At 40.0% G+C, this 14,270-nt stretch overlaps 1 protein-coding gene across 2 annotated transcripts in view; it reads right to left on the bottom strand.

The window, feature by feature from the left end:
• The window catches only part of ap4b1 (adaptor related protein complex 4 subunit beta 1), a 101,144-nt gene that overhangs the window by 9,826 nt on the left and 77,048 nt on the right, over positions 1–14,270 (bottom strand). For both annotated transcript variants that reach the window (XM_057822940.1, XM_057822948.1), the window contains exon 13: positions 336–452. In XM_057822940.1, the coding sequence (XP_057678923.1) occupies positions 336–452 (117 nt within the window). The remainder of the gene's footprint in view (positions 1–335; positions 453–14,270) is intronic.

Raw genomic sequence — 14,270 nt, 5'->3', positions numbered from 1 at the left:
AAACAACACTTTGCCCATCATGGTTGTAGTTTATTATGCCCAAATTTAACTATTGGTGTCTCCCAGGGAGTTTATTATCAGGTATTCACTGGAATTATTCAGTATTTGTGTCCGCTCTGTAATGGTTAAATGCCACATAAAGGTGAAATAAAAAACAATAGTTGTATAAGAAATGTTATCTCATTCATTCAATAAATAACACCAAGTAAAAGACTGGCTCAACTGATGACACTCAACCCCTCTTGTGAGATAAGTAACTCAGGTTGTGCAATCTAACCATTGTGTTGGTTGTCTTAGGACAGAAGAGACCCTGGCTTTTTATCTGAAAATGTTACCTTGGATCCACAGATGCTCAAACTCCGCTGGAGTTAAAGTGGGAAGTAAGCTGAGAGGGACTATAGTGCTAGTAACCAGGATGTCTGAAGGCGATTGTGTGTGCTCCCCAACACTCTCTAAAGGAAACAAATGGATAAAAATTATTCAGACACAGAACCATTGGGACTGTTAGTCTTCTACTGTTAAAACCTTCACACAGGGTTCCTACAGGTTTAGTTGAAGTTAAATTTAAGACTTTTGAAGACCTTAAGACTTTTTTTTTTTTTCAACTTAATTTAAATTTATTTCTCGAAAGTGGAAATGTGGAATGTGCAGACACAGACAGCAGGCCAAGTAGAGGCATTCTTGTTAGCATTAGCATTTAGCGTAGCCAGCATCATCTTAAACTCTCGGGCAACAACAAAACTTCTGCTTTCATGGTGGCTGTGAAACCAAAAAATGTGCGTAGATTCACTCACGCAAATCCCCTAGTAATCGTAGCTGTGCAGGGTGGAGGGGGGCTGCAGCACTAGCAGCTAGCTGGCTAGTGTTAGCTGCTGTCGCTTTGCTTACATTGGCAGCTTGCTGGCTTTAGTTTCTGTCTCTTCAGGCTCGTGAGCAGCTGGCTGGCTTAAACAGGCAGATTGAGGGAGTTTGTTTCTTTCCTCTCATGAATAGGGTGACCATATTTTGATTTCCAAAAAAAAGAGGACACTCGGCCCGGCCTCGAGATTTTTACTCGAAGTCCACTCAAAGATGCCTATATAACTTTAATATATTTAAAGTATGCCTCCTCCGTCTGGATAGAAACATTCAGTTTAATTAAAAAAAAACAAAAAAAAACAACAACAACAAAAAAACATAGGCCTATTGCCATATAGTATATATTAGAGCTGAAACGAATACTTGAGCAACTCGAGTTTAAAAACTTATCCTAGTAATTTTATTCACCTCGAGTAATCGTTTATTTTGACAGCTCTAAGCATCACGTTTAGCTCGGACTACTTTTAATGCAGGACAACGCGCTGATGTCACGTGCGTAGAGGAAGAATTAAAAAAAAAAAAAAAAAACTTACTGCAGCCGACAGCCGCTACAAACGACGCCGGCGTTGCTAAAAACTAGCCTGCATGATGCTACGTTTGGAGCAGGTAGCGTCTGATGCGTCTCATGGAGCTCACATGTACAATGGGGAGAACAAGTATTTGATACACTGCCAATGGCCCATTGGCAGTGTATCAAATACTTGTTCTCCCCCCTGCATGTTGAACTAGATGCAAAATGACAGAGTCAGCGGCGTTGGTAAACAGCAGCCATCTTAAAGCAGTAGAGCGCTAAGCGCTAATAAAGAGCGCTAAGCGCTAATAAATAAGATTAACGTTACTGTCACTAGCTCACGTAACGTTAGCCCTGCGGAGGGCTAGGTTTCTATTAATTATTATGACCACTGTCGATGCGTGGCTAACGTGTCTTACATACAGGCTTTAACATAACATAGCGCTGTGGAGTGATTAGGGTGTAAAATAAAAACTTAATAATGCTAACTATCAATTTTAGCTCAGTAGTCATTGCTGGATAAAACACCAAGTAGCACTGGTCCCTAATGTGCTCCAATACAGCCTGTATCATACATTTATTTTGAACACTGCAAAAACTCAAAATCCTACCAGGACTTACAGTTTAGACTAACTTAAAACTTAACTAGAACTTAAAAATGGCTTGACACAAATAGAAATTCAATTGAAACACGTGGGAAAAAATCCAAACTTTTAAGTGATGTGTGTTATCAAGCGTAATGGCATTTTTAGGTAAGAAATATATATATATATATTTTTTAAAAAATAAAATCTAAAGGTTTTTTGAGTGAAAGCAGTGAATTAGTCTTTTTTTATTCTAGTTACATCAGAGATGCAATTGTTGGCTGTTTTTTTAACAATGTACAAGACATTGATTGACTGAAAATGGTTCAATATTAGATGAAATGTCTTGTTTTCTCATGTAGATTTATAATTGCTCTTCACCTAAAAATATACAGTATGTTTTATCCGATTACTCGATTAATCGATAGAATTTTCAGTCAATTACTCGATTACTAAAATATTCAATAGCTGCAGCCCTAGTATATATTATACACTTTATGGAAATATTTTTTTACTCAACTGGTTACTCAACAGGCTTTTTTCTTCCTAAAAAATTAATCAAACCTTTAGGGAAAAAAAACAAAAAAACAATAATGATTAAAAAAAAAAACATATATAAATAATGCACACCCATGGAAATGTAGTCCAGTCAATACGCACACACAGTAGGCTATGTGCCAACTCAACATTTTTATTATAAATTACTATCACGACAATTGTCGTTGACAAATTGTTATTCCCAATAAATTTTTATTCTCATTCAGTGTTTTAGATTGTATGCAAACAATAACCGAAATAAACTGACAAGATATTCTACCAGCATGTTTCCAAACGAAGCAGTTCAAAACTACAATGCCTAGCGCGGCTGAGCACACTGATCGCTACCCTGTTAGCAAGTACCGGGCGAGGCAAAATCAAACTTATATATAAAAGTTCATAATCATCGGCAGCACAACGATGCGACACCAAACGGGATTTTACAGATTACGCCAGTACAAATCTCTGACAGAAGTCAACAGTTGCCATTATATACGTATTTATGGCAGGCGCTCCTACTTAAAATATAATACTAACATTCAACCAAATACACGAACACAGAACAATTAATAAAAGACTAATACAATATACTGCACCTCTGTGTACACATATAACTCAATATACAACAGAAGAGACGTGATCAACATTAACAGGAGAGAAACCTACAGAAAGGTGTATGGAGCCACGTCTTAAAACTCCTTACTGTAGTCTGATCTCTTGCCAAACTGTCAACCCTCATTAGATGGTGGAAATTCCCCATGAAACAAAGGGTGAACTGACAACAAAAAACAAGAAGAAGCTCTACTCCCTCTCCCGCCCCTACTAGTCGGAGCCACGTCAACGCAGGCAGGCGCTGCCTCCTAGCGGCCGGATGGATTCTCTTCAAATTGGCCCAGTGAAAAATCATTAAAACCGGACATTTTCATGAATTTATGAAACCCGGCCGGACCCTCCGAAGAGCACGTAAGAAGAGGACATGTCCGGGCAAAAGAGGACGTTTGGTCACCCTACTCATGAAGGTTATGTGCTTGGACGAATTAGCATGGGACTCTTAGCACTTTCATACTCATTGTTCCCAGCTGTTTTTTTTTTGTTTTTTTTGCGTATGATGCAAAAGGTCTCGAACACACTGCTATCCACTGCTTTGAGCCAAAGCTGAAAGGATTGTTACTCAACTATGCTTTGTGGAATTTACATTTCACCATCTACTGTATCTAATATGGCTAAGTGTTTATAAAAAAAAAAAACTGCTTCTGAGTAGCGTAGTGTGCAGGAGCGACATCGATCTGTATCATAATAGTGATCTTTTTCAGCTGGTCGCACAGTACACCAAATTGAAGAAGCAACCGTATTTGTAGCATCTTTCAGTGACCCAACGCTGTTTTGACTTGGGTCAGCAAGTCAAAAGAACTACACAATATTCCATAATCCATCAGTGCTTGCAATCGACGATTTTTGAACTGTGGCTGCGTTGCGTTCTTAATGATTGGCCCCTCCACCCCGTTTATTTATTTAAGTTACATTATATAATCAAAAATGACAACACTTTTAATGGAGAAATGAGATACTGAGAAATCGTACATCATAAATTTTAAGACTTAGATATTAAAATTCAAGACTTTTTCAGGTGTTATTTCCCAATTCATAAATTCAATGCTTTTAAGACTTTTAAGACCCCGCAGGAACCCTGTAATTCCACTTTGTTGTGGCATCACACAAGCAAAATAATTTTAAGTCGAAGCAAAACACAGTTGAGTTAATCCTTTAGCTCAAGGGAGCCCAGACATTTTCTTCTGAATGCTTTATACAGGAAAAACTGAAAAATGCAAAGGTCATTTTGATATTCCTCAGCTTTCATTAGACAAGGGCGGCAACTATCGAGTAATTTAGTAGTCGATTAATCGATGAACCATTAGTTCGAATAATCGAGTAATTGGATAAGGAACATGAAAAATTAAATTACCTGAGCTGAGCCTCAAATGGTATAAAAAATAAATGAGGATCTGTGTACAACAAAAGAAATGGCTAGCGGGAGGAGGGATGGGCTGCGCATGGCCCCAAGACCCCACCCCCCTGCCCGCCCTCCCTCCCCGGGCTGGCTGGGTGGGGGCCGTGGCCCTGGGTTGGCACCCGCGCGGTCTCTCCGCCCGTCTGCGTGGCTGTCGCGCGCCCGGTGGGGCTTGCGTGCTGCTGGATGTGGTAGGGCATGCTCGGGTTGGGGGTTCCGGTGCCGGGATTGGCGATGCGGCGGCGTAGGGTTGGTCGCCAACGGGCTTACACTCATAAGAGATTCACACGATTACTGGGTTCTAGATCACAGAACTGATTTGTGTACACTCTACCCCTTTCAATCGCTTAGCTTATAGTCTTATAGATACCCCCACCCCCATTCTCCTCTTTCACTGGCCAATTGGCCCCCACATGGTGTAAACCGGAAATACATCTCGCTGACGATAGCACCAGCATATTAGTAACTAGTTTAGATGTTCAATGTATTTCTTGTTGTTGTTTGTGTATGTGTTTCTTTTCTTTCTTCTCTTGTATTTCTTTTCTTCTGTCCCCCCATAATCCCCTTCCTGTTCGCTGCTTTGTCATAATAAAAAGGTATTTTGAACTAGAAACTGCAATTTCGGGAGAAATTACACACCTTGGTCTTTCCTCTGTGGAGATACAGATCTTAGCCCCACTCAGGTCTATCAATAGAATGGATCATAATGCCAGTCATTGGCACTAAACATAGTTAAAGCCATTAGAAAAGATTGGGAGAATTGGACGTCCATGTCCGTCAATGGCAGCACCCTCCATAATTGTTAATGGAATCGGGGAAGTTTGGGGGACACGTCCTATTGATATCTAGTCATTTTCTGTTGATTTGGGAAAAAAAAAAAAATTCCCATTGAAAATGAATGGGAAAAATTTTGGACGTCCATGGACGTCAATGGTATCAACTTACATAAGCGTCAATGGAATCCAAGTACATTGGCATCAATAAAATGAACAAACATGAAGAAATGCCATTGGAAATGAATGGGAAGTTTGGACGTCTGTGGACGTCAATGGCATCACCCTCCATAAGCAGCAATGCAATCGGGCACATTTGGGGGACAGGTCCTATTGATATCTAGTCATTTTCTGTTGATTTGGGAAAAAAAAAAAAAAATTCCCATTGAAAATGAATGGGAAAAATTTTGGACGTCCATGGACGTCAATGGTATCAACTTACATAAGCGTCAATGGAATCCAAGTACATTGGCATCAAAAGAATGAACAAACATGAAGAAATGCCTTTGGAAATGAATGGGAAGTTTGGACGTCCATGGACGTCAATGGCATCACCCCCCATAAGCGGCAATGCAATCGGGGACATTTGGGGGACACGTCCTAATGATATCTAGTCATTTTCTGTTGATTTGGGGAAAAAAAAAAAATTCCCATTGAAAATGAATGGGAAAAATTTTGGACGTCCATGGACGTCAATGGTATCAACTTACATAAGCGTCAATGGAATCCAAGTACATTGGCATCAATAGAATGAACAAACATGAAGAAATGCCATTGGAAATGAATGGGAAGTTTGGACGTCCGTGGACGTCAATGGCATCACCCTCCATAAGCAGCAATGCAATCGGGCACATTTGGGGGAAACGTCCTATTGATATCTAGTCATTTTCTGTTGATTTGGGGAAAAAAAAAAAATTCCCATTGAAAATGAATGGGAAAAATTTTGGACGTCCATGGACGTCAATGGTATCAACTTACATAAGCGTCAATGGAATCCAAGTACATTGGCATCAATAGAATGAACAAACATGAAGAAATGCCATTGGAAATGAATGGGAAGTTTGGACGTCCCTGGACGTCAATGGCATCACCCTCCAAAAGCAGCAATGCAATCGGGGACATTTGGGGGACAGGTCCTATTGATATCTAGTCATTTTCTGTTGATTTGGGGAAAAAAAAAAATTCCCATTGAAAATGAATGGGTAAAATTTTGGACGTCCATGGACGTCAATGGCAGCACCCCCCATAAGCGTCAATGGAATTGGGGACGTTTGGGATATACGTCCTATTGATATCTGGTCATTTTCTGTTGATTTGGAGAAATTTAGTTTTTTCCCCATTGAAAATGAATGGGAAAAATTTTGGACGTCCATGTAAGTCAATGGCGGCACCCTTCATAAGCGTCAATGGAATTGGGGAAGTTTGGGGGACACGTCCTATTGATATCTGGTCATTTTCTGTTGATTTGGGGTAATTTTGTTTTTTCCCCATTGAAAATGAATGGGAAAAATTTTGGACGTCCATGGCAGTCAATGGCATTGACATCCATATAATCAATTGAATCCAAGTACATTGGCATCAGTAGATTCGACATGCATGGCCGTCAATGGCATCAATGCAATGTAAATTCCATTGGAAATCCCACTGGAAGTGAATGGGACTTTTCCCATTCGAAATGAATGGGATAGTTTTTGGCAAATTTCCGAGGAAGCGTAATTTTTTTCCAAATTCTGTATACAACTTTTATGCCCCTCACCGTCCCGGAATTTTTGATGCCCAAATTATGTGATTTGGTCAAAAATTGCAGGACTAGATACATTTTGAAACTTTTTTTTTTTTCACGGAAAATTGCCGTTTACGGACGAACGGAAAAATTTTCGGGGCCATTTGTAAAGTTTCCTGTGTCACGCGAAAATTCCGGTCGTACCGATACTTGAACGGTGCCGATCGGTCTAACGGTTCGGGCTGTGAAGCGCGCGTTTTTTTTCCATTCAAAATGAATAGGAAAGTTTTTGGCAAATTTCCGGGGAACCGTAAATTTTTGCCAAATTCTGTATACAACTTTTATGCCCCTCACCGTCCCGGAATTTTTGATGCCCAAATTATGTGATTTGGTCAAAAATTGTAGGACTAGATACATTTTGAAACTTTTTTTATTTTTCGGAAAATTGCCGTTTACGGGCGAACGGAAAATTTTTCGTGGCGGTTTGAAAAATTCCCATCGTCACGCGAAAAATCCGGTCGTGCCGATACTTCAACGGTGCCGATCGGTGCTACGGTTTGGGCTGTGCGTTGGCTCAAAAAAACGCGGAGAATTATTGAATAATAATAATAACTAGAAACTGCAATTTCGGGAGAAATTACACACCTTGGTCTTTCCTCTGTGGAGATACAAATCTTAGCCCCACTCAGGTCTATCAATAGAATGGACCATAATGCCAGTCATTGGCACTAAACAAAGTTAAAGCCATTAGAAAAGATTGGGAGAATTGGACGTCCATGTCCGTCAATGGCAGCACCCTCCATAATTGTTAATGGAATCGGGGAAGTTTGGGGGACACTTCCTATTGATATCTAGTCATTTTCTGTTGATTTGGGAAAAAAAAAAATTTCCCATTGAAAATGAATGGGAAAAATTTTGGACGTCCATGGACGTCAATGGTATCAACTTACATAAGCGTCAATGGAATCCAAGTACATTGGCATCAATAAAATGAACAAACATGAAGAAATGCCATTGGAATATGAATGGGAAGTTTGGACGTCCATGAACGTCATTGGCATCACCCTCCATAAGCGGCAATGCAATCGGGGACATTTGGGGGACACGTCCTAATGATATCTAGTCATTTTCTGTTGATTTGGGAAAAAAAAAAAAAATCCCATTGAAAATGAATGGGAAAAATTTTGGACGTCCATGGACGTCAATGGTATCAACTTACATAAGCGTCAATGGAATCCAAGTACATTGGCATCAATAGAATGAACAAACATGAAGAAATGCCTTTGGAAATGAATGGGAAGTTTGGACGTCCATGGACGTCAATGGCATCACCCCCCATAAGCGGCAATGCAATCGGGGACATTTGGGGGACACGTCCTAATGATATCTAGTCATTTTCTGTTGATTTGGGGAAAAAAAAAAATTTCCCATTGAAAATGAATGGGAAAAATTTTGGACGTCCATGGACGTCAATGGTATCAACTTACATAAGCGTCAATGGAATCCAAGTACATTGGCATCAATAGAATGAACAAACATGAAGAAATGCCATTGGAAATGAATGGGAAGTTTGGACGTCCGTGGACGTCAATGGCATCACCCTCCATAAGCAGCAATGCAATCGGGCACATTTGGGGGAAACGTCCTATTGATATCTAGTCATTTTCTGTTGATTTGGGGAAAAAAAAAAAAATTCCCATTGAAAATGAATGGGAAAAATTTTGGACGTCCATGGACGTCAATGGTATCAACTTACATAAGCGTCAATGGAATCCAAGTACATTGGCATCAAAAGAATGAACAAACATGAAGAAATGCCATTGGAAATGAATGGGAAGTTTGGACGTCCGTGGACGTCAATGGCATCACCCTCCATAAGCAGCAATGCAATCGGGGACATTTGGGGGACAGGTCCTATTGATATCTAGTTATTTTCTGTTGATTTGGGGAAAAAAAAAAATTTCCCATTGAAAATGAATGGGTAAAATTTTGGACGTCCATGGACGTCAATGGCAGCACCCCCCATAAGCGTCAATGGAGTTGGGGACGTTTGGGGTATGCGTCCTATTGATATCTGGTCATTTTCTGTTGATTTGGAGAAATGTAGTTTTTTCCCCATTGAAAATGAATGGGAAAAATTTTGGACGTCCATGTAAGTCAATGGCGGCACCCTTCATAAGCGTCAATGGAATTGGGGAAGTTTGGGGGACACGTCCTATTGATATCTGGTCATTTTCTGTTGATTTGGGGTAATTTTGTTTTTTCCCCATTGAAAATGAATGGGAAAAATTTTGGACGTCCATGGCAGTCAATGGCATCGACATCCATATAATCAATTGAATCCAAGTACATTGGCATCAGTAGATTCGACATGCATGGCCGTCAATGGCATCAATGCAATGTAAATTCCATTGGAAATCCCATTGGAAGTGAATGGGACTTTTCCCATTCGAAATGAATGGGATAATTTTTGGCAAATTTCCGAGGAAGCGTAATTTTTTTCCAAATTCTGTATACAACTTTTATGCCCCTCACCGTCCCGGAATTTTTGATGCCCAAATTATGTGATTTGGTCAAAAATTGTAGGACTAGATACATTTTGAAACTTTTTTTTTTTTCACGGAAAATTGCCGTTTACGGACGAACGGAAAAATTTTCGGGGCCATTTGTAAAGTTTCCTGTGTCACGCGAAAATTCCGGTCGTGCCGATACTTGAACGGTGCCGATCGGTCTAACGGTTCGGGCTGTGAAGCGCGCGTTTTTTTTCCATTCAAAATGAATAGGAAAGTTTTTGGCAAATTTCCGGGGAACCGTAAATTTTTGCCAAATTCTGTATACAACTTTTATGCCCCTCACCGTCCCGGAATTTTTGATGCCCAAATTATGTGATTTGGTCAAAAATTGTAGGACTAGATACATTTTGAAACTTTTTTTATTTTTCGGAAAATTGCCGTTTACGGGCGAACGGAAAATTTTTCGTGGCGGTTTGAAAAATTCCCATCGTCACGCGAAAATTCCGGTCGTGCCGATACTTGAACTGTGCCGATCGGTGCTACGGTTTGGGCTGTGCGTTGGCTCAAAAAAACGCGGAGAATAAGATGAATAAATAATAAGTACAATAAAGTTGCACAATAACAATACCTTGTTCTTTCTTTCAGAAAGACCAAGGTAACTAGAAACTGCAATTTCGGGAGAAATTACACACCTTGGTCTTTCCTCTGTGGAGATACAGATCTTAGCCCCACTCAGGTGTATCAATAGAATGGATGATAATGCCAGTCATTGGCAAAAAACAAAGTAAAAGCCATTAGAAATGAATGGGAGAATTGGACGTCAATGGACGTCAATGGCGGCACCTTTCATAATTGTTAATGGAATCGGGGAAGTTTGGGGGACACGTCCTAATGATATCTAGTCATTTTCTGTTGATTTGGGGAAAAAAAAAAAAAATCCCATAGAAAATGAATGGGAAAAATTTTGGACGTCCATGGACGTCAATGGTATCAACTTACATAAGCGTCAATGGAATCCAAGTACATTGGCATCAATAAAATGAAAAAACATGAAGAAATGCCATTGGAAATGAATGGGAAGTTTGGACGTCCATGAACGTCAATGGCATCACCCTCCATAAGCGGCAATGCAATCGGGGACATTTGGGGGACACGTCCTAATGATATCTAGTCATTTTCTGTTGATTTGGGGAAAAAAAAAAAAATTCCCATAGAAAATGAATGGGAAAAATTTTGGACGTCCATGGACGTCAATGGTATCAACTTACATAAGCGTAAATGGAATCCAAGTACATTGGCATCAATAGAATGAACAAATATGAAGAAATGCCTTTGGAAATGATTGGGAAGTTTGGACGTCCATGGACGTCAATGGCATCACCCCCCATAAGCGGCAATGCAATCGGGGACATTTGAGGGACACGTCCTAATGATATCTAGTCATTTTCTGTTGATTTGGGGAAAAAAAAAAATTCCCATTAAAAATGAATGGGTAAAATTTTGGACGTCCATGGACGTCAATGGCAGCACCCCCCATAAGCGTCAATGGAGTTGGGGACGTTTGGGGTATACGTCCTATTGATATCTGGTCATTTTCTGTTGATTTGGAGAAATGTAGTTTTTTCCCCATTGAAAATGAATGAGAAAAATTTTGGACGTCCATGGACGTCAATGGTATCAACTTACATAAGCGTCAATGGAATCCAAGTACATTGGCATCAATAGAATGAACAAACATGAAGAAATGCCATTGGAAATGAATGGGAAGTTTGGACGTCCATGAACGTCAATGGCATCACCCTCCATTAGCGGCAATCCAAGTACATTGGCATCAATAGAATGAACAAACATGAAGAAATGCCATTGGAAATGAATGGGAAGTTTGGACGTCCATGAACGTCAATGGCATCACCCTCCATTAGCGGCAATGCAATTGGGGACATTTGGGGGACACGTCCTATTGACATCAGGTCATTTTGTTTTGATTTTGGGAAAAAAAAAAAAATTCCTATTGAAAATGAATGGGAAAAATTTTGGATGTCCATGGACGTCAATGGCAGCAACCCCCATAAGCGTCAATGGAGTTGGGGACGTTTGGGGTTTACGTCCTATTAATATCTGGTCATTTTCTGTTGATTTGGGGAAATTTAGTTTTTTCCCCATTGAAAATGAATGGGAAAAATTTTGGACGTCCATGGACGTCAATGGCAGCACCCCCCATAAGCGTCAATGGAGTTGGAGACGTTTGGGGTATACGTCCTATTGATATCTGGTCATTTTCTGTTGATTTGGAGAAATTTAGTTTTTTCCCCATTGAAAATGATTGGGAAAAATTTTGGACGTCCATGGAAGTCAATGGCGGCACCCTTCATAAGCGTCAATGGAATTGGGGAAGTTTGGGGGACACGTCCTATTGATATCTGGTCATTTTCTGTTGATTTGGGGAAATTTTGTTTTTTCCCCATTGAAAATGAATGGGAAGAATTTTGGACGTCCATGGCCGTCAATGGCATCGACATCCATATAGTCAATAGAATCCAAGTACATTGGCATCAATAGATTTGACATGCATGGCCGTCAATGGCATCAATGCAATGTAAATTCCAATGAAATCCCATTGTAAGTGAATGGGAACTTTTCCCATTAGAAATGAATGGGAGAGTTTTTGGCAAATTTCCGAGGAAGCGTAATTTTTTTCCAAATTCTGTATACAACTTTTATGCCCCTCACCGTCCCGGAATTTTTGATGCCCAAATTATGTGATTTGGTCAAAAATTGTAGGACTAGATACATTTTGAAACTTTTTTTTTTTCACGGAAAATTGCCGTTTACGGACGAACGGAAAAATTTTCGGGGCTATTTGTAAAGTTTCCTGTGTCACGCGAAAATTCCGGTCGTGCCGATACTTGAACGGTGCCGATCGGTCAAACGGTTCGGGCTGTGAAGCGCGCATTTTTTTTCCATTCAAAATGAATAGGAAAGTTTTTGGCAAATTTCCGGGGAACCGTAAATTTTTGCCAAATTCTGTATACAACTTTTATGCCCCTCACCGTCCCGGAATTTTTGATACCCAAATTACGTGATTTGGTCAAAAATTGTAGGACTAGATACATTTTGAAACTTTTTTTTTTTTTCGGAAAATTGCCGTTTACGGGCGAACGGAAAATTTTTCGGGGCCGTTTGAAAAATTCCCATCGTCGCGCGAAAATTCCGGTCGTGCCGATACTTGAACGGTACCGATCGGAGCTACGGTTTGGGCTGCGCGGCGCGCCGAAAAAAACGTCAACAATTATTGAATAATAATAATAAAGAAAAAAAATAATAACTAGAAACTGCAATTTCGGGAGAAATTACACACCTTGGTCTTTCCTCTGTGGAGATACAAATCTTAGCCCCACTCAGGTCTATCAATAGAATGGACCATAATGCCAGTCATTGGCACTAAACAAAGTTAAAGCCATTAGAAAAGATTGGGAGAATTGGACGTCCATGTCCGTCAATGGCAGCACCCTCCATAATTGTTAATGGAATCGGGGAAGTTTGGGGGACACGTCCTATTGATATGTAGTCATTTTCTGTTGATTTGGGAAAAAAAAAAAAATTCCCATTGAAAATGAATGGGAAAAATTTTGGACGTCCATGGACGTCAATGGTATCAACTTACATAAGCGTCAATGGAATCCAAGTACATTGGCATCAATAAAATGAACAAACATGAAGAAATGCCATTGGAAATGAATGGGAAGTTTGGACGTCCATGAACGTCAATGGCATCACCCTCCATAAGCGGCAATGCAATCGGGGACATTTGGGGGACACGTCCTAATGATATCTAGTCATTTTCTGTTGATTTGGGAAAAAAAAAAAATTCCCATTGAAAATGAATGGGAAAAATTTTGGACGTCCATGGACGTCAATGGTATCAACTTACATAAGCATCAATGGAATCCAAGTACATTGGCATCAATAGAATGAACAAACATGAAGAAATGCCTTTGGAAATTAATGGGAAGTTTGGACGTCCATGGACGTCAATGGCATCACCCCCCATAAGCGGCAATGCAATCGGGGACATTTGGGGGACACGTCCTAATGATATCTAGTCATTTTCTGTTGATTTGAGGAAAAAAAAAAAATTCCCATTGAAAATGAATGGGAAAAATTTTGGACGTCCATGGACGTCAATGGTATCAACTTACATAAGCGTCAATGGAATCCAAGTACATTGGCATCAATAGAATGAACAAACATGAAGAAATGCCATTGGAAATGAATGGGAAGTTTGGACGTCCGTGGACGTCAATGGCATCACCCTCCATAAGCAGCAATGCAATCGGGCACATTTGGGGGAAACGTCCTATTGATATCTAGTCATTTTCTGTTGATTTGGGGGAAAAAAAAAAATTCCCATTGAAAATGAATGGGAAAAATTTTGGACGTCCATGGACGTCAATGGTATCAACTTACATAAGCGTCAATGGAATCCAAGTACATTGGCATCAATAGAATGAACAAACATGAAGAAATGCCATTGGAAATAAATGGGAAGTTTGGACGTCCATGAACGTCAATGGCATCACCCTCCGTAAGCGGCAATGCAATCGGGGACATTTGGGGGACACGTCCTAATGATATCCAGTCATTTTCTGTTGATTTGGGGAAAAAAAAAAAAATTCCCATTGAAAATGAATGGGAAAAATTTTGGACGTCCATGGACGTCAATGGTATCAACTTACATAAGCGTCAATGGAATCCAAGTACAT

The sequence above is a fragment of the Corythoichthys intestinalis genome, chromosome 2 (assembly GCF_030265065.1).
Source record: "Corythoichthys intestinalis isolate RoL2023-P3 chromosome 2, ASM3026506v1, whole genome shotgun sequence".
NCBI lineage: Eukaryota > Metazoa > Chordata > Actinopteri > Syngnathiformes > Syngnathidae > Corythoichthys > Corythoichthys intestinalis.
Note: the sequence above shows the minus strand (reverse complement) of the source record. Positions and strands in the feature narration are given on the sequence as shown.